A 22,169-nucleotide genomic window follows, 5' to 3' on the forward strand; every position below is an offset into this window, starting at 1 on the left:
CACTACTTGGGAGGCTGAGGCAGGAGAATTGCTTGACCTCGGTAGGCAGAGGTTGCAGTGAGCCAAGATCAAGCCACTACACACCAGCGTGGGCAACAGAGCAAGTCTCTTGTCTAAAAAAAAAAAAAAAAGAAAATGGTCTAATATACCAGATGAGGAAAATGAGGTCCAGAGAGTGCATCATTAACCCTAGCTTGGACAGGTTAAGTATCCATCTCAACTCTATCTTCTTTACAAGGATAAATAATTCAGAAGAGAAGAGGATATAGAAACTAGGGCCTGGCAGGGAGTGTCAAATCAATGAAGAAAGCAGGCCCAGGAAGTAGAGAGAAAAGGAATCAAAATTCACAGTCCCAATCTGCTCTAGTGTATAAGCCTATTTCAGGAACTTAGCACATCAAGTTGATGTTTGTCATTACACACCAGCTTCATACCTGTACCTTGATCTTTGCCCTACTACAATGAGTCTAATAAGAAAAATAGCCTGAAGATATTTTCGGTCTGATGACATCCTGTAGAGTTTTATGTTCGGAGAGATGGGGAACATGGATGAATTAGTTCCCAAGAGCAGAAGTGGCAAATTGATGGACCTCAGGCCACCACGCTAGCTAGTAAAGCTAAGCTAATCAGGACCAGCATGGATACAGCCATTGCAGATGCACCCTGCGTCCTACACTCCAGACAGTAGCTGATCTCACTATTCATTCCTCCTTCCCACATGCTTCCTGGAGACATGAGGAGCGATTGTATCACGTGATTAGACGGCCCAAAGAATAAGTAGGCAGCGACCCCATTTTAAGTAACAGTCTTGCCGTTCTGCAGATTCTGTAAAACCACTCAAATAAACAAACAAAGTGGTTATTCTTAGCAGAGTCCACAAATTCCTATGTCATATCTGCATCAGAACATCAACCTCTGACCTCTGGGGAGCTGGCAAAATGGGAACTCAGAGGCCAGACCTCTATTAATAGTGCAGCACTTGGTGTCAGCAAAACTGACTGCAGAGGTTACTGTAGGCTGGGACCTCCTGCTGCCTAGCAAAAGTACAGCCTCCATGTTGTAACATTAATTTGTTAAGTTTTGAAGAGACAGATTGTTGGGACTGTTTTTTTGTAACCCTAAAGAGAAAATGTCCCATGTAATGTAGAAGGAAGAGAATAGTGTAAATTCTGACTCTTTTTTGAGGTTGGAAGTGATAAATTCCTAATTGGGAGAAGGGCAATACCAAATTTAAGAAAAATGAGCTAGGAAACTGACAGATGATGGCAGAATAAGAAAGAAAACTGACATCACAATAAATACCAATCAAGTTCCAAAGATTTCTGGACCACATTTTCCTTGCCCCAGCAAAAAGAACGTATTCATCAACCTGCAGGCATGGCTAATTCAAGTCTTTGATTATTTCAAAGGGTATATGTTTGGAATAATGCAATGAGTATAAATTTCCCAATTAATTTGTTTGAGGGTTGGAGATGGGAAAGACAAACTTGTGAAGTCATCTTATTTCTTTCAAACTTAGATAGTTAAAGCGAAGTTCACACTGGCCTGACTCAATGTTCTCATTCCAAAGGGGCGATGACGCAGGACATTCAAAGATAAATTCCTTTCAAAAGTCTTTTTAAAGTTTTGGTCCCCAGAAGTGATGGCAGAAATAAATATACATTTCTGAAAGAAAACGCAGTCCTGTGCCTTTCAGGAATTGATTGCATCTCCTGCTTCTGCAAGCTAAGAAGTCATAATCCTCTGCAATCACAGATTGTTTGAAGCCAATAAACCAAAGGTGATGACCTTGCTAATATATCCCAGCAGGAGAAAGAAATAAAGCCGTGCTGAGGAATAACTCTTCAGCACACCATTTCCCTTTGGAAGGAGGAGAAGAGTTGAAAGCGCCCCAGCCTGATTTATGGATGAGCAGTACTGTATTTTGGAAACTTCACCTGAAATAAGAAACAGGTTTTTCTAAAGTTCTCCAGTACTGCTGCGCTCATCCTCCTTGTCCTACGATATACAGAACAATGCCCCCTGAGCCATGGATACTCGCTTCAGTGCCACACATAGCTCTAGTGGCCTTTGCTCAAAGTTGAGCCAGGTCCATAGTGGGGTCCTGTGTCCTGTTTCCTAAAGTGAATTGTCGGGAGACAGCACAAGGTGCAGCCCTTGGAACTGGGAATTCAATGGGCCAGACGTTACATTTGTATTTGAAAAAACGTACCTCCGCATTACCATTAGATTAACTACAGCACTCATGAAGCATCATTACAGACATTCAGCATAGCAGTGTCAAGTTACATGCTGAAATTAGATTAATATCTGTCACCTCCCTCAAGTGTAATTACAATAGATTAGAGCAAAACATGACATTTGAGTAAACTATCTTCTGTTAACCATTGATTACTTGTGCTACATAATATGGGACACGCTTTATATGAATTAAACCCACAGATGACACAGATAATATATGTTTTTAAAAAATCTCCTCTCCTCATTACATTTAACCTGTTGCTTCTTGTTACTGAACATACTACTATGCACTAAGGTCTGTACTTGGTGTTGGGTATGCAAAAATGAAGAAGGTAGCATGTGTCCTTCAAAATGTTCCTGGTAAAGGTAAGAGATTAATAGAAAGTGCTTACAACTTAAATCAATACATTCAAAAGGAAAAATATGTACAACAGAAAGAGCACATGAGCAGTAATTTATTCTCTGTGTGGGTCGGGCGTGGTGGCTCATGTCTGTAATCCCGGCACTTTGGGAGGCTGAGGCAGGCGGATCACCTGAGGTCAGGAGTTCAAGACCAACCTGGCCAACATGATGAAACCCCATCTCAACTAAAAATACAAAAATTAGCTGGATGTGGTGGCACATGCCTGTAATCCCAGCTACTCGGGAGACTGAAGCAGGAGAACTGCTTGAACCCGAGAGGTGGCGGTTGCAGTGAGCTTAAATTATTCCACTGCACTCCAGCCTGGGTGACAAGAACAAAACTCCATCTGAAAAAATAATAATAAAAAAATTATTCTCTGTGTAGATAGAGATGGCTAGGGAAGGATTCTACAAAAGATGGTCCTTGTGGGGTTCAAAGCCTGGGCTCTGGAGCTAGACTGGGTTCAGATCTCTTCTTTACTGCTTAGTATCCTAATGACCCTGTTTGGGTTACTGCCCTATGCCTCAGTTTCCACATCTACAAAAAGGGTGTAACGATAGTATCAATCTCATAAAATTATTTTGGGAATTTGTTCAGTCAATACATATAAAGCACTTGAAGGCATGCCTGGCATATAGTAAAATGTCAGTATAAATGGCTAGCAGAATTATTTTTTAGGCAAATTGAATAGAAGGGGAAAGGCATTTCCAGCAAAGACCCAAGAGGTACAAAATCCAAGATTTGTGTTTGTCTGTTATTGTTGTATTATTAATGTATGTTTATTAGGTGACCCACACTCAACATCAGTGTCACCACAAGCCTATTAGATAAGTATACTTTTTCTGATGAGGAAATGAAGCAGAGAGACTTTAAAAAAATCTCCCACAGTCTCAGAGCTAGTAAATGGACAGAGCCGGGATTCCTGCCCAGACAGCCCAAGGTCAAAGCCCACGTGCTGACCCATGACATGGATGGCCTTCCAAGAGCACATGTTGCCTTGGCAGAACCTATAAGTAGTTCACCATGGCTAGAACACACAATACCCTTCCTTTATTGAGAATTTTTGTAAGTGAAATGAACGATACCAAGGAATGCGGCTCCCAGTAGGAGAGGGATTGGAGAAGCCAAAGTAAAGTCAACTTAGACTCCAGAAAACTAAACTCTAAAGAATACATTTTTAAATATAAAAGGAAAGGAAATTTTGGAATGGGCTTCAGAGTAAGTAGCAGGGTGAAAAATGGTGACTAGCAAGAAAATCAGTATTACTTCAATCTCACATCTGAGCGACTCGCTCTGTGTTGACAATGGTATATCTCCCATAGAGAAGGCTTCTTAGTGTTCCCCAAAGGTGTGGAGGTGGGTTGTCACTCACAAATAACTCAGGGATGTGGGGGGAATTGACAAGTAGATCTAGTTGTTCCATATACATGCAGAAAAATAACAGCTCCTTCTCCTAGAGAGTTGAGTGGATTTCTTAAGAGTAGCTTTTATAAAAGGCTTTTCTGATTAACTCCACCTGCTCTGACCAGTTCCCATTCACGGAGTTCCCTGGGGACAAGATATGTTCCAAGTTTTATAATACAAAAATTCACACTCCTCTGGGTAATATTTTTTTTTAAGTGTTCTTTAGGCTCTTAAATATGAATAGATCGGAGGTCCTACTGTGTCACTGTTTGTTCTCCTCCCACCTCCGGCTTCCCTTTCTTCTTTCTCTATTTAGTCGAGACCTCTTATCTACCACTCAAGCCCATCAGCTCCCCCAACCTCTTGTCTTTCCTCCTGGAATCATAAACAAATGCCTTCTTGTGTGTTACACAAGGCTCACTGGAACAAAAGCACAGCCATGCTGACCCCAGAGTGTAGCCTCATCTGGATCTCAGCATTATTCAGTGCAGTGCAAGCCAGCCCCTGAGCTGTCCCTCTCCTGTATTCTCAGTGGCTCTTCCAAAATGTCAAGTCCCATCTCACGTCCATCTCCCACTCAACATACAACCAAATGGCAGGACACCCCCCAACCCACATCACTCAGGAAAACTGATTTGTGGGAGTCCCTATCCTGGCCTCCTTGCCTCCTTGCTTGGTAAAAGGAAAGCTCCCCTCGGTCCACCCCTTGCCCTCCCTGATGTACTATGGCTGGATATTTCCTCTACCTGACCTTGGATTCCATACCTTCTCTACCACTCAATTCTCTAACAGTTCTCTATCAGTTCTATTCTCCACTATTTTTTTTTTTATATTTTCAATCTCTTTTCACTGATTTCTCCCTGGAAAATGCAAACATGGCCAGGTTTGTTCTCATTTAAAGAAAGAAAAATGTTCCTTTTGTCTGTCACCTCCTTTCTGCAAACTCACGTCTCTTCCTTTTATTTCCCTTCACAGCTCCTTCTTGAGAGAGCTGTCTTCATATCCTGTCCCCATTCCCTGACTGCTCATCCACTAGTCAGAGGTGCTCAGTAGGCATCACCAGGATAGATAGATGCACCTTCTCAGCCCCCTGTAACCCAACTTTCCCTCCCCCACTTCTGTTGAGCCAATGTCTTCTGAATTGACAAATTTGGTGGCTATTTCACACATATTTTTCTTACTTATCTGTGATGTTTAATGTTCTTCTCACTTGTTCCTCTGCCTAATTTTTCTTCCAACTTTCAAGCAGCAACTCCTCCAACTCCTCCTCAGACTTCTGTTTGTCTAGGAACTGGGGATCTTCTCAGTTTTTCTCTGATTTTCTTCTGCACACTCTCCCTAGGCTCCTATGAACACAGCTTCTACTGCTCAAGTTCATGCCTTCCAAATATGTCTTCGCATCAGTCCTTCTGTCTGGACTCCAAGGCCATGTATACTTTAATTAGTTGAAAATTTCCATTTGAGTTGTCTAACTCTACCTCAACCTCAATCTGTTAAAAAGTAAATTAATAAGCCAGGCGTGGTGCCTCATGCTGTAATCCCAGCACTTTGGGAGGTTGAGGTGGGCGGATCATGAGGTCAGGAGATCGAGACCATCCTGGCTAACACGGTGAAACCCCGTCTGTACTAGAAACACACAAAAAAGTTAGCCGGACATGGTGGCAGGCGCCTATAGTCCCAGCTACTTGGGAGGCTGAGGCAGGAGAATGGCGTGAACTCAGGAGGTGGAGCTTGCAGTGAGCCAAGATCATGCCACTGGACTCCAGCCTGGGCAACAGAGCGAGACTCCATCTCAAAAAAAATAAAAAATAAAATTAATTAATAAATTAATTAATATTCTCTTCACCTCATCCCCATCTCCCATTCTAAAATTGTCTTCCTCCATCTTCTCCTAGAAAATAATCTCACCATCCTCTGGAATGTCCAAGACAAAACTGAGAAAGTCATTGCAGATATGTCTCTCTCTTTCACCTTCGTACTCACCAAACAACTGGTCCTGTTCATCTTTCCCTTACAAAATCTATTGAAATCACCCCTACCCTCTATACATTGAACTCTATTTTTTCACTCTCTGAAAAGGTTGGCCCCTTCTCATCTCTTACTTCTCACTTCATTGACTACTTTGTTCATGGTCACCAATTTTGTTCTTTGCCAGGTGAATCCACAACATGACACCAAGGTAATTTTTTTTGGGAAATTCACATCTCATCAACCGTTTTACTTGTCCCAGACCTTTCCAAGATGCATTACTTCCTCTGGGATAAATGTCAGAATACTTAGCAAAGAACTGACCCATTGCACACACAGACTGTATTGTGATTTGGTGCAATTTCCTCAATATGCCATGCTGCCAGCACCTAGAGGTGCCTGAAATATGGGAGGTACTCACTAAATAATCAGCCTCCCTTACTAGTCTAATTCCTACTCCTTCTTTGAGATTCAGTTCAGGTCTCTTCTCCTCCAGGAAGCTCTTCCTTCCCCATCCAGAGAACCTATGGTACTTCTACTATGGCACTTGACATACATACTGATGTAATCTCTCATTTATCTATCTGTCTCCCCAACAGACTGCAAATTGCTTAAGGACAACAATCTGATCTTATTTATATCTGGATTTACACCAGTTAGCATGGGTCCATGTATGTAGGTATTTACATATTCAATTAATTTGCCAAATCTCACTTGAATACCTTTGTGCTAGGCAATTTCCTGGACACCGAAAATAAGACAGACAAGGTCTCTGCCCTTAGGGAGTTTATATTTTAATGGTGGCATCAGACAATAGACAAGTAATAAATAAAATCATTCTAGATCATGACACATGCAGTGAATGAAAAAAACAAAGAGCTATGGTAGAAAGAAGCAAGAGCCTTTTTTTTTTTTTTGAGATGGAGTCTCACTGTGTCACTCAGGCTGACGTGCAATGATGTGATCTTGGCTCACTGCAATCTCTGCCTCCAGGGTCCAAGCAATTCTCCTGCCTCAACCTCCCGAGTGGCTGGGATTACAGGCTCCAGCCACCACACCCAGCTAATTTTTAGTAGAGACAAGGTTTCACCATGTTGGCTAGGCTGGTCTCGAACTCCTGGCCTCAAGTGATCCACTCGCCTTGGCATCCCAAAACGCTGGGATTACAGGAGTGAGCTACCATGTCCAGCCAAGTCTACTTTTAATAGTATAGATATGAATGGCTTCTTAAAAAGAAGTTGGTATTTGGACTATGACCTGAAAAATATGGAGGATCTAGTCATGCTGAAGGAATAAAGAGACTCTGTCTTCCTAGAAGGTATGAAATTGTGTTCTGAGGATCTTCTGACTTTCTTTGTACCCAATACAGGACACTATACTCAAATAGCACTTAATTTCCATTGTTTGATTGCTTATTAATAAGCTTAAATTTTAACATAAAAGGATAATCCAAAACAGTGAATACATAGGAAAGCCTTCTGAGGAACTGTGAGGATGTGGAAGGTAACTGGATGGTGGTGATCTGTATCTCAAGGGACTTCACAGATGTAGAATTTTACCATGTGGTGTTCATATCAATGTACTAAAATGGGAATATTCTAAATACTTCCAGAAATATATAAACAGGTTTGATAGCAGAATGTCAGTTGCTTTGTTTTCTCTAGTAAAATTTTTTGCCTTTGCTTTCTCAGCTTATATTGGCAAAGTTATTAGGACCTCAGGACAGTGTTGCTTTACTGTGTATTTCATCTATTACTTGCTAAAAGGAGAAGTGGGGAACTCAGCAGGGTGTCAATCACGGAGGCAAACAAGGAGAGCAGGGGTGCAAGCTGAGACCAGACTCACAGACAGTCTCACAGATCTCAGGAAGGTCTACAGCATCTTTTGGATGAATACATGTAGATCCTTGCAGAACCAGCTTTTATGTGGTGAGTTCTAACGTTTTGTTAAAATCAAGGGGGCTGAACAGGAATGCCTAGAGTTCTATGGAAATAACAGATTCCTGACTTGAATCACTGGGCTTTTCCCACTTGGCACTGGTTATGCTCTTCTTCTCTGACTGCAATGTCATGGAATTTCACGAGGTCATGTAGCACATTATTCAGAACTGTATCGCCTACACATAAGACAGTAGGTTAAAAATTTAGGATAGAAATAAGTATATGATGTAGGCCTGGCTTTCAGTGACACTAAATCATTTCATAACATACTGCTTCAAAGCAAAAAGCATTTAATGATGCTTAATAAGACCAGTTCTATTTTGGGTGTGAACCAAATGAAAATAAGACATGGTCATAGTCTTTGGAATTCCAGGTTAGTATGAGATATGGCTTGGCTGTGTCTCTACCCAAATCTCATCTTGAATTTCAGCTCCCATAATTCCCACATATCAAGGGAAGGACTTGGTGGGAGGTAACTGAGTCATGGGGGCGAGTCTTCCTCTATACTGTTTTCGTGTTAGTGTGCAAGTCTCACGAGATCTGATGGTTTTGTAAATGGGAGTTCCCCTGCACAAACTCTCTTGCCTGTTGCCATGTAAGACGTGGCTTTGCTCTTCCATCATTTTACACTATGATTGTGGGGCCTCCCCAGCACTGTGGAACTGTGAGTCAATTAAACCTCTTTCCTTTATAAATTACCCAGTATCGGGTATGTCTTTATTAGCAGCATGGGAACAGACTAACACAGTATGGAAACAGACAAACATCACAATAACTTATGCATACATTTTACCCTGCATTTAGCACACTTCTGTAACTATCCACTGAAAGTCTGCTCTTCACTAGATTTGGGGTTTCTGTAGCACAGGAACAATTATTTATTTATATGCTTATTCCCACTGACTACCTGGTACACTGCTTGGCATGGCATACAGGTAGGTCTAAGAGATGTTTGTTGAACAAAATAAATATACATCTGATAACCATTGTAAATCAAAGATACATAATTCACTACAAGATTAATGAGGAAGAAGCAATTATTTTTGCCGGAGGAGTGAGGGAAAAAGAGAGGTCCACAGTGCCACAGACCAATACACATATGAAAAGATGCTCACTATCACTTGTGGTCAGGAAAATACCCATTAAAATACACGGAGATCAAGACATCATTTTCATCCAAAAGACTGATTTAAAAGTTATGTATTGAAAATTCCAGTCCTGATGAAAGCCTGGGGAAATCCGCAAACTATTATTGCTTGCATGTGTATGATTTGTTGCAGCCTTCTTGGAATGTAATCTCGAGTATCATTTACAATATAAATGCATTCATTTTTGATACAACAATATCATCTTAAGAATTCTATTGTACTTTATAAAGGTAAAATTACCAAAGTAAAAGGATGTGTTTATAGATATGTCTATCAGAGCACTATGTGTAATAACAACTCTTGAGGAAATGAACTAAAGATCCATCAGAAAGGTAATGGAGAAGCAGTGTAGCACAGGCATTCAGAGAATACTCAGGAGTCAGCTCTATCTGACTAGCTGGCTGTCAGACCATTGAACATGCTACTAAATCTTTCTAAGTCTTACTTCTCTCATCTAGAAACTGGAGCTACAGGCTAGGTGTGGTGGCTCATGCCTGTAATCCCAGCACTTTGGGAGGCCAAGGCAGGCGGATCACCTGAGGAGTTCGAGACTAGCCTGGCCAACGGGGTGAAACCCTGTATCTACTAAAAATGCAAAAAGATTAGCTGGGTATGGTGGCAGGCACCTGCATTCCCAGCTACTCAGGAGGCTGAGGCAGGAGAATTGCTTGAGCCAGAGGGAGGCAGAGATTGCAGTGAGTCGAGAACATGCCATCACTCTTCACGAGAGTGAAACTCCATCTCAAAAAAAAAAAAAAAAAAAAAAAAAAAAGAAACTAGAGCTACAAACAGTGCCTATTTTGTGGGGTTGTTAAAAGGATGAAAGCACTGAAAACACTTCTTGGCATGTAGGAAGCAATACATAAGTTAATTAAGCATGCAGTTGTTTAATTCAATATACTGTACAATATGCATACTCTGGGATGCTTATAAGCCTGGACCATTTTTTTCAATGCATTCATCTGGACAAACACCCACGAGTCATTGTTAAGGGAAATAAATCAGGTTGTCATAGTCGAGTGAATAGTATACTTCTGTTTTCTTAAACAAATGAAAAAGTAGACCTACGGTATGTATATATCTGTTGGCACTTTTTAGTTGAGTCATAAAGATATGAAGAGAAAAAAACAATAACTCAACATCACAGATATCAGGAAAACTCGATCTAGGTGGTATGTAAGAAACTATTCACAGTTTTTAAAAAATACATATACCTGTATTTTTTTCTGGCTCATTGTAATGAGCACACATTTGTGATTTTTTAAAAAATAACAAGGTTTACTAAAATAAATGTCGGCAGGGTGGAGTGACTCACACCTGTAATCCCAGTGCTTAAGGAGGCTGAGTTAAGGGGATTGCTCAAAGCCAGGGGTCCAAGACCAATCTGGGCAACAAATTGAGGCCTCGTCCCTACAAAAAAATTTAAAAATTAATCTGGCGCAGTGGCGTGTACCTGTAGCACCAGCTACTTGGGAGGCTGAGGCTGGAGGATTGCTTGTGGCTGCAGTGAGCTGATTGTTCCATTGCCTGAGTGCCAGAGCAAGACCCTGTTTCTTTAAAACATAAAAAAAAAAAAAAAAAAAAAAAAAAAAAAATTAACCGTAGGCCGAGCACAGTGGCTTACGCCTGTAATCCCAACACTTTGGGAGGCTGAAACAGGCAGATCATAAGGTCAGGAGATTGAGACCATCCTGGCTAACACGGTGAAACCCTGTCTCTACTAAAAATACAAAAAATATATTAGCCAGGCGCGGTGGCGGGCGCCTGTAGTCCCAGCTACTGAGGAAGCTGAAGCAGGAGAAGGGCGTGAACCCGGGAGGCAGAGCTTTCAGTGAGCTCAGATCGCGCCACTGCACTCCACCCTGGGTGACACAGCAAGACTCCATCTCAAAAAAAAAAAAATTAATTGTATAAGTTCAGGAACCACAAGCAACTCCAAGTGACACAAATATGGAATGGGAGTTACAAAACACAAAAGAATCGAGACTCCAAAGAGCCACAATCCAGAACACTTCCGGATCCTGCCTGGGAGCTTGACTAGCTCCCTTGGACCTTGGAGAGGTACTAAACATTTGTACGCACAGGTGTGAATTGCATCATTAAATCTGTGTGGCATGAAGACTTCTCTTGCTTGGAAGTTATCACACTCTGGTTTTATTATTATTATTATTAATATTAATATTTTAGGATGTGCATATAGCCTTGTGTTTATAGCGGCGTGAAACCTGGATTTGGTAGCAAAACATCCTTCAAAGCAGGGACTAACAATCTCACCCAAGCCACCCACTCTTCTTGCCCTGGATGTGGTGTGGGAGTAGAAGGGAGGCGTTGGGACTCACCCACAGGGCCGGCAGAGGGCTCACAGCACACAGATGAGTGCCCTTCAGCCTGAACCCAAGGAGTTCTTCAGAGAGCACAGGCTGCCCTCATCACCACACAGTCTCTGTCTCAAGGCTATTATTCACAAACACTACTGGGGAACTTCTCTTGATAATCACGATGTGTAATGCCCAAGAAAATGTGTCTCCTGAGAAAATGGGACAGGGTTGGCTGCCAATACAGAATCACATCAAAAGCCTAACACATTCTCTGTCCTTAAACTGCACTTGCTTTGTGCCCCTCCAAAAGCAGGTTTTGCTGTTTGAGAAGTGCATACTTTTGGAGACCCAGTTAGAAGCCTGCTTGTGTCCCATGTGGATCTGAGAATAGGACACTGCATTTGAGATGTCAGCCATGTCAGGCAAACTCCAAGACAGACAGGTACTGCAGGCTGTGTGCTGCTTTAAGAGAGTAGACTTTCAGCTCCTTCCAGAATTGCCTAGGGCTTTCTCACAAGCTAAGCCTCTCTCAACAGACTGCTGATTTCCCTAGTATAACAGGGAAAAAAAGATGAATATATTTCTTCTCAGAAGTACTATATTCAAGATTTTGACATTTTATTTTTCTCAACCTTTAAGTTTATCTTGCGCCAATATGGTAAAACCAACACGCTCTCCAATTCACAAAGCTTAATCCACTATAAAGTGAAGACAATTTTAAGGTGCAGTTAATTGTTCTGCATCAAATCATCCCCTCTTCCTCTCAGTTTGACTCCCTGAGTGAAGAACAACACAAAATGAAACAGAAATCACCAACTTGCTCCAAGATTAAGGTGTAATCAATGACAAGACCAACTGGGAGCAAAAGCTCATTAATTTGGTACAGTGATGTCTCGCTCTGTCTTCCCTGGTTTGTTAATATCCAGCAAGGCTTACAGCCCTAGGACATCACTGTAAGGTCAACAGCCTCTTGGCCTCTTGCCTACCCTACCACCTCAAGGACATTTGCCAGTTGCCCCTTTCTGACTCTTTAGCTGCTAAAACTTGTAAAGAATAAGGGCTCAATTGAAAACTGCATGCATCTATTTGTTGGACAAGAAGCCATTTCTCTGTCGCCCACTATTTTCAGGAGTAAGACAACTGCTGCTCAGAATGTTACAGCACATAGAAAACCCTATTCGCTCTGTATATAGCGTTTGTATGTGTGTGTGTGTCTATGTGTGTGTGTGTGTGTGTATATACACAACACATATACAGATAATATATAATAATATACACATATATTTCTATAAAATAGTCTGTTGATTTGTTTGGGTATAGAAAGATCCACCAGAAGGCAGAGCTCTGGAAGACAGATAAGCAATGAACAGATGGAGTTCAGTAACATGTCTGTAAGTCTGTAGGCTACTATTTCCTAGTTGTGTGACATTGGGCACACCATAAAAATGAATTAAGAGGATGTAATAACATATGTTTAACATTCAGCACCATGTCTGACACATAGTGAATAACCAATAAAAGTTTTCAGTATTGTCATTATTACCGTTATCATCATTATCACTAAACCAGCAAGGTGCTGGGTTCAAGGACTCAAAGATGAGTTAAGAAGAGAAAATATCCACATGAGCAAAGTAAAGAAGCAACACTTATCTCATATTCTTATTACAACACTTACGGTTGTGTGAGAGTCTATTTACATTATATCTATCTTATTCTGGGATCTGGCATTTCTGGGCGGCTGCTTCAATAACTTATTCTATACAATTACATAAGGAGGGATACACGCAAGTGTATTTTCCTCTCACCTTGACTGTCCACAGATCTTTGTCCCCCTCTAAAAAGGAACACCTGGAAGACAGAGCCTATCTGCTGTTGATCTAGGCACACACATACCTTCCCCTTGCTAGGACCAGATCATTCCAAGGCATAAAGGAGTTAATCAATACAACATTGTTGAGTAAATAAAAGAAATAAAATACAATATAATAAAATAATATTTGGATGACCATTCAGTTTGTTGTGTTCACTGCTCTGTTTAAAAACAGAGTTACTGAGTACTAGCTTATATGCTAACTCCTGTACTCAGGGCCATGGGTACCTTGCAGATGTCTAAGACTTGCCTGAGGTCATAGTCCCCAATTTTTGGCATAGGCAGGTTTTCTGAACATAAAGTACTGAAACCGCCCCAATAGTCCCATACACATTTCTTTTGGATAAAAATAGGAATTGGCCCTTCCTGTCTTAAAGCTTGAAACTTAACATTTGTTTCATCTGAGTTCCTTCCTCAGGAAAGGCCCTGGAAGCCTCTCAAAAAGTATCAAAGAACTAAAACTCACCAGCTCATTGCATTCAGACAATGAGATTCCAGGCCCCTCATTTCGTTTCCTTACCCTTCCCTAGTTCCTGAGTTCCAACACACTGTTACATTTCTATCCCACTATATTAAACCCCTAAGTTTATTGAGTCAGGGAGATGGATTTGAGACTGATCGCCCGTCTCCTCAGCTCCAGCACCCGATTAAAGCCTTCTTCCTTGGCAACAATCGTTGTCTCGGTGATTGGCTTTCTGTGCAGTGAGCAGTAGGGCTGAGACTGGATCCTTGGTGTTTTGGTAACAGTATGAGCTGGTGCAGGAGAAAGTCAGTTTGTGCTAGGCCATCTAGTTTCCCTCCAGAAAGTATGTGCCAGACAACTCAGAACCATGAGGCTTTCTCTTCCTGACCCCTGTCGTCTACCCACCCAGGCCTGTCCCGCTCCTCCTCTGTATTAACGTACCTACAGAGGTTCCCTAAACTCTCAGTATGGGCACCGTGAGCTGTTCAAAAGTCCTACTGAGGTTTTATATATGACATATTATACATTATAATATGAAGTATTATACATATTTTCCACCTTATTCTCTCTTTTCTAAATTATATTTTCAGTAAGGAACGTGCCATTCCTATTAAAGTACTAAAATGACCAGGCGTGGTGGCTCATGCCTGTAATCCTGAAAGTTTGGGAGGCTGAGGTGGGAGAGTTACTTGAACCCAGGAGTTCAAGGCCAGTTTGAGTAACAAAATGGGACCCTGTCTCTATAAAAATAATTTAATAAAAATTAGCCTAGGGTAGTGGCAAATACTTGTAGTCCCAGCTACTTGGGAGGTGGAGGTGGGAAGATCGCTTTTATCTGGGTGTTTGAGGCTGTAGTAAGCTGTGATCATGCCCCTGCACTCTAGCCTGGGTGACAGGGTGAGACTCTTTCCCAAATAATAATAATAATAATTTAAAATAAATAAAATTACCAGCTTCTAATATATCACATACCTGCAGTAGTCACACCAGTATATGACATATGGCAAATGACTATTGGGGTATATTTTACAAATATGTATCTATGCGTTTAGTGTGTGGGCGTATACACATGGTCATCTCGCAGAATCTGGAGGAGACTGTTTCCAGAACCCCCCATGAATACTAAAATCCACAGATGCTCAAATTCCTGACAGAAGATGGTGTAGTATTTGCATATGATTTACTGATCTTCTCCCTAGTATATTTAAAATCATTCCCAGATTACTTGTAACACCAAATACAATATAAATATTATGTAAACAGTTGTTGTGCTGTATTTTTTACTTGTATTAGTGACAGTGTTGTTTTTAAATTTTTTCCCCCAACAGTTTTGATCCAAGATGGGTTGAATTAACAGACCTAAAACCCAGAGAAAGAAGGCTGACTATATGTGTATCTACAGTCACGTATCACTTAATGAGGTGGATACATTCTGAGAAACATGACCTTAGGTGAGTTTCTCATCGTGTGAACATCATACAGTATACTTACACAAACCTAGAGGGTGTAGCGTACTACATATCTAGGCTGTAAGGTATACCCTATTGTTCCAAGACTGCAAATTCATACAGCATGTTACTGTATTGAACACTGTGGGCAACTGTAACATCATGGTATTTGTGTACCTAAACATATCTAAACAAAAGAGGTACAGGAAAAACACAGTATAATTTTATGGGACCACTGTTGTATATGGTGTCGTTGACTAAAATGTCATTATGCAGTGCATGACAGTATATATCCTTCAGTGAAATTCATCTTAAGATTCAGAAGCCAGCAGGTCATTCTTGCCACACTTTCCCAGACTTCACCCAAGTAGACTGTTTCTTCAGAAGGGAAGCCTGATACTAATGGAATGTGATGTCATTTTTTAAATTAACCCTTTCCACTAAGTTTGAAAAGGACATTCTTCCTAGACTGGACGTCAGTAACAATGCCCCATCATGGAGAGAAAAGCATACTGAACCTGAGCTTCTACAGTCTAGGGCAATCAGCTCCTCAGGCCCCACAAGCATGCTCTTTCCACTATGCAGGTGGAGAGTTACGACTGCTAAAAGTCTCTGTCCCAGTGAGACAAAACTGCATTATCTATTAAATTTCTAATATGCAGACTATATTTTATATGGCAGATACACTGCAGAAAAAAATGCTGGCTTTTACTCTTATACATGGAGATCTATTAGAGAAATCTATCAGGGAAGTACGAAGTTGATCAGAGTCACAGAGATTCTGATGAAGGGTTACAGAATTGAAGCAATATAGTAGATGCTGGCTCCTTAATGCACTAAAAAATTACACTTTTCATTAAGGCCCCTACCAAACTTCCCACACTTTCAGTTACATCCCTGTAACTAGGAACTATACCCAGAAGTGGCAGCTTGGTTTTCAGGCTTCAGGCTGTCTTGTGGCTTGAAGGTTGTGATTCACTGGGTGCTTGCCCCTATCTGCCTAGGAATTTATCTGCCTTCTACCACTATCACAATAATTTTTCAAATGAATAGGTACAAATCCCTTAGCATAGAGGAGCTCCTTGAATCCCAGCATGACTGGGCAGTTGGGCTACCAAGGGTCTAAAATCATGGTTGGGAAACTCTCCGAGACCCAATATGTTTTTTTCTTTCTACCTATGGCTTGCACCTCCCCAGTTTTGAGCCTATAAAAACCCTGGCCTCAGCCACACGTTGGGACTACCCGCCTTCTGGTAGGGACTACACGCTTTGGGTCTCCTCTCCACTGGGAGCTGTTCCATCACTCAATAAAACTCTTCTCTGCCTGGATCACTCTCCAGTTGTCCGTATAACCTCATTCTTCTTGGATGCAGGACAAGAACCTGGGACCCCCCAAAGAACGAGTGAGGAAGGAGTTGTAACACTGTAGCCTTCCTGTCCTCTGTTGGTGCCAGGCAGCTGCCCCACACAACAGGAAGTAGCAGTGGGGCCGGGCCAGCCTAGGAGCCATGGGCTAGAGCAGAGCAGTGGGACTGAACAAGCTGTAACACGAACGAGCTGAAAACCACCCCCACCCCATTTGCTACACTGTGGTTGGTGAGAAGGAGAGAAGAGCTGTGACCCTTCCGGGAACCCAGACCTCAGCTCCCCAAGCCAGGGCTGTGTGCCATGCTGTAATACCCACTTTGGAGTTCTGTGATTGCTGGTGTCTCCGAGGTTTTAGGGCGCCACCGCATTCCCCTCAACCAGACACCAGCGCCCAAGGCAGAAGCCCCTGGCCGTACACCTGGTCTAGCCACAGCCCTGCACAGAGCCAATGCCTGGAGCTGCCCACCCCACCACAGCAGCTGGTGCGCCTGGCTTGCCCTTGGCGGGCATGAGATATAGACCAGTTGTATGAGCTGAGTGCAGCCTGATGGGCCAAGTGGGCAGAGCAAGCCCTGTGGGCACAAGCAAAACTCAAGCACAGGCACTGCCGGCTGCAGAGGTCTCTGGCTGGCAAAGAGGCACTGAAAAAATCCTGTATCATTTCCACACTCTATATGTGTGAAGCAATACAGTGTGTATCCTAAGGATAAGGGTGTGCATGAGTGTGGGTATGTATGCCTGTGCTGCTGGTGAGCTGCAGGACCATCATGGAAGGGAAGTTAGTAAAAGAATGTTGCTCTGGGCTAGGCACAGCGGCTCATGCCTGTAATCCCAGCACTTTGGGAGGCCGAGGCTGCAGATCACCTGAGGTCAGAAGTTCAAGAGCAGCCTGACCAACATGGAGAAACCCAGTCTCTATCAAAAATAGAAAAAATTAGCCAGGTGTGGTGGTGCATGCCTGTAATCCCAACTACTCAGGAGGCCGAGGCAGGAGAATCGCTTGAACCCGGGAGGTAGAGATTGTGCTGAGCCGAGATCGTGCCATTGAACTCCAGCCTGGGCAACAAGAGCAAAACTCGGTCTCAAAAAAATAAAAAAAGTTTCCCTGGTAGAGCGTCACATTCTACAGACCAAGAGGCTGTGCTGAGTCCTTCTGCAAAGAGACTTCCACTCTCACTTCTGATCCAATAAACTTACAGGTCAGTGAGATGGTGCATAAACACAACCCATTGTACAGGTTAGCAAAAGAATCTGACTGACTAAAAGAAGGCATCTATAAAGAAGGTAAAGCTCTGGCCTGCCTGGAGATAAACCCCAGCGCATCACTAAAGAGAGAAAGCAAGTACACATTACCAGGAACCATCCTGCCAGGAAAAAGTGGGTAGGACAGCAGTAGCAGGCATCATGCTTAAATAACAAGGTAATTATTAGCTCCATTTATCTACATACCTCCAAAGTGAGCTCTCGGTGATGCTCCCCAGGTTATAGTCATAGAGCTTTGTCAAAATGAGAATCACCTGAAGGCAAAAGAAGAAATCATGGTTAGTCTCAAACAATTACAATCTCTTAGAACTGAAATGGCCCAAGGGAGGGCTTAGAATTCCTTTAATAGGCGCTTAGCATAATTGAATGAATTGTTACAGCATTTGCCGCACTGACTGGAAAAGGGTTGGCATACCTTTCTGCCTTTCCACTGAACTGCTTAGGCCTAACCTCTCCCCACCTTTCTCCCTGTCACCCTGCAGCAAGGGTTAACTGCTCCTCCAGGCGTTTCTTTCCCTAGTGGGTTTAACGCTTTTAGGGAAGGCTGGCAGAACTGCCAAATATGAACACAACTCAGGTACTCACTGAGCTGTGGAAGAAAGGAAGGTTAATGATTAGTTTCCAGCCCTAGTAGCTGGGCACATTGAGGTTACCCAACTGAGGTTACCCAATGTGCCCAGCTACCATCTTTTTGGGAGACAGCAAAGAATTCTTTGAAAGAATGTCAGTATGCCCATTTATTAAGGGAGATGAAGAGTAATGCTATCTCCCAAAAAGAATTGTTGTTTGAAGTTAAATTAGGAAATAAGTACAAATTACATATCAATTAGCATGATGGTTTATCTTTTTTGTTGTTTTTTTTTTTTGAGATGGAGTTTCGCTCGTATCGCCCGCGTTGGAGTGCAATGGCGCAATCTCAGCCCACTGCAACCTCTGCCTCCCAGGTTCAAGAGATTTTCCTGCCTCAGCCTCCCAAGTAGCTGGGATTACAGGAGCCCGCCACCATGCCTGGCTAATTTTTTGCATTTTTAGAGATCGGGTTTCGCCATGTTGGTCTGGCTGGTCTCGAACACCTGACCTCAGGTGATCCGCTAACCTTGGCCTCCCAGAGTGCTGGGATTACAGGCATGAACCACCGCGCCTGGCCTAGCATGGGATTCTTAAATGTCAGCTCCTTCCCTTTGCCCTATGTGAGCTTGGCTTTAACTTTCTTCTGACTTCCAATTTCTAGGAAAGCTATAAAACAGAAGCCACATTGGCAGGGCTAAACAACAGCATTTTAACAGGAGCAAATCTATTTCAAGGGGTCCAGATAATTACTGTGTAATCCGTTTCTTATGGAACCCTCCATAAGAAACAGATAAAATCAAAAATTAGGAACAGGCCTCAGGAAAGAAGCCGTAGAATTGCAGAAGGCTAAATTTAAGCCATATTCGCTTCACAGCAAATCCTCCTCTGACATCGAAAGCAGCACTATTTTCAACTTTACCCAGAGGAACCTAAACCATTTCATTCTTTCAGAATTCAACAAACATATATTAAACATTTATTAGGAGCCCAGGATTTTGTCTGATGCCAGAAGAGAACACAAAGAAAAACAGATTCAGTCTACAAGTCCGTGATCCGGTTAGGACAGAAACGCTCATGAAAGAAAAGGGAAGTTGATGAAGAGCTATATATCCCTACTCAGTCACACCGAAACTCTTCCCATCACAGCTGCTCCAGAAGACAGCTTCTCTTGGTGTCTGAAACAATGAACACAGTCCACTTGGTTACTTGAAATACATGAGCCCAAGGACACTTGAGAAGATTCCACAGAGCAGTGTGTGTTCCTAACCACTGATTTCTCCACCTTTACTTGCTCTTCTTACGTTAGGGAAAAACATTATGGGTTTGCTCAGTTTTCTGTCGAAGTTTGTATTTTCCTCCTGGTACTCATAACCTAGAACATTTGGCTCAGCCCAGCTGTTTCCAACTCAGCAGAAACATGTTGACATTGATCCTGAATTCTTCTCTGAAGGCCAAGGGATCAGTTCTAGCCACAGTGAGCAGAGAACATTCCAACCTTAAATTCCGGGCCTGCAAGCTGCTGAGGAATGCTGAATCCAAGTTCCACTCTACTAGCACAGCGTTTGATTTACTGAAGGCACAAGCATCAATGAACACATTCTTAACTTCTTTAATTTCACAGCAAGTAAACTGGAACTCCCTGACCTTAGGTTTGTTCTGAGTTCAAGGGGAAAAAAAAAAAAAATTACAGTAACTTAAAAACAGGCAGAGATCCCTAAGTACCTGTCATCTAAGGCCACCCCTCTCCTAAACTACAGCACAGCTTCCTTCCTTCCAGGTCCTGTTCAAAACTTGCTTCTTTAGCAAAACGTGAGCATGTGTGAGGTGTGGGACACCCTATGGGCACATCAGATGGCATGCCTGTGGTGGGGGCATATGCTTAACAGATCCATGTGCCAATTAAGTTGCGCTCAGTGCTAAATTTCAATCACTGCCATCCCAGGAACAGTGATCAGTGGCAGCAGGGTGGCTGTTTGTTTGAAGACACAGAATGATGTTGCTACTCCACCTCAGTACAATTTTGCCGAATAAGCCTATAAATCCCCCACCAAGAAAACAGGGGTGTGGGCATACAGCATTTCTAGGTAGTTGCTCTGCTGATACAATACCGCAGTAAACTAAATAATGAAGTTCAGCTGGTCACAGGCTGTGTCTCCCATTCATGTGATGAGGGAATTCAAAGGCACCCCGGAGAAGGAACCCTTTAACCCAGCATGTAATGGTGTGGAGCCACTCGCACAAGCACACATAGAAATTGTTTAAGCAATCCCAGGGCAAGCAGGCAGGGAGGCAGAAACCGCTCCCTGCCTCTTCTTGCAGAGCTAGTAAAACTGAAATGCCAGTGATACACTCAGGCAGTTTATCAATACAGCACCAGAAGAGGAGTCCTTTATGACATTTGAAAGCATATCTGCTTGAATCAATCTATTTAATCTTTCTGTTTTCATAACGAGAGCAAGAAAGAAGGGAGAACTGCTAACCTTTAGTTATGTTTTCAATCGATTATTTGAGATTTCTTTTTCTTTTTTCCCTTTACTGCCTCTGTGCATTATTTACCATCTTATTCCTGAACAATGATGCATCCTTATGTTAGGTATGTTTTGTTGTTTGTTTGTTTGCTTTTCTGTTATGCCAATACTATTTAACAAAGCAGTTTCTGTTAAGGGAACCAGAGCCAAAACCACTACATTTAAATGAGAAAATGTCAAAAAATGCAATTGCCTCCTTACTCTGGTCTTATTCTCTGTTGTTTTTGTGTATTTTTCAAACTCAAAATGGAACACAATGGAGCTGTTTTGTTTGCTTTCATTTTTGTTTGGAGATGGGAGTCCCGCTCTATTGCTCAGGCTTGTCTCAACTTCCGGGCTCAAGGGATCCTCCCACTTTAACCTCCCTAGTAGCTGGGAGTAAGGTGTAGCACACTGCATCCAGCTTTCAGTGGAACTTTTTAATTAAGTGAAATGTTGTATGTGCTTAAGTAATATACACATAATTTATTTTTATTCATTCAGCACACAATTTTCATGTATAGAAAAACTCTAAGTGTATAGCATTCAATTATAACTTCAATCAAAAAGCAAGGCTATTTTGATGAACACATATACATCTCAAAATGCATATGAACACATATACCCCCACACAAAGTGGCATATCCATCAGCATCCCATTTATTTCTGTATTTTGTTTTCATTATATAGTGTTAAAACATCCCCAATTCAATTGGTCACCACATGGTACTAGTTTTTTAAGGTTCCTCTCTAAATCTTAGGATATTATCTTTAACTAGCTATAACCCAAATTATCTAAGACTTGATAACCTCCACCTGTGCCGTACCAGGACCTCAGCATCCAATTATTTCTGGGACTTTCCACAGTAACATGTTTCAAGTATGCCTCTCGCCAGTCTAGGACTTGCTGTCACCACATGACATCTGCACTTCAGCTTTCTCTGTGTGACTCCTTCTTGCCACATCTATTGCTTACAAAACTTTTGGGAGGAACTTCACTTGGTCCATATGTTTTCTTTTCTTTTTTTTTGAGACGGAGTCTTGCTCTGTCGCCAGGCTGGAGTGCAGTGGCGCAATCTCGGCTCACTGCAAGCTCTGCTTCCTGGGTTCAAGCGATTCTCCTGCCTCAGCCTCCTGAGCAGCTGGGACTACAGGCACGCACCACCACAGCCAGCTAATTTTTGTACTTTTAGTAGAGACAGGTTTCACTATGTTGGCCAGAATGGTCTCAATCTCCTGACCTCGTGATCCACCTGCC

At 42.3% G+C, this 22,169-nt stretch overlaps 1 protein-coding gene across 4 annotated transcripts in view; it reads right to left on the bottom strand.

Annotated features, from left to right (window-relative positions):
- SORCS1 (sortilin related VPS10 domain containing receptor 1) overlaps window positions 1-22,169 on the bottom strand; it is a 588,551-nt gene that overhangs the window by 366,014 nt on the left and 200,368 nt on the right. For all 4 annotated transcript variants that reach the window (XM_038009546.2, XM_073019317.1, XM_007964053.3 and 1 more), the window contains exon 2: window positions 18,021-18,088. In XM_038009546.2, the coding sequence (XP_037865474.1) occupies window positions 18,021-18,088 (68 nt within the window). The remainder of the gene's footprint in view (window positions 1-18,020; window positions 18,089-22,169) is intronic.

The sequence above is a fragment of the Chlorocebus sabaeus genome, chromosome 9 (assembly GCF_047675955.1).
Source record: "Chlorocebus sabaeus isolate Y175 chromosome 9, mChlSab1.0.hap1, whole genome shotgun sequence".
NCBI lineage: Eukaryota > Metazoa > Chordata > Mammalia > Primates > Cercopithecidae > Chlorocebus > Chlorocebus sabaeus.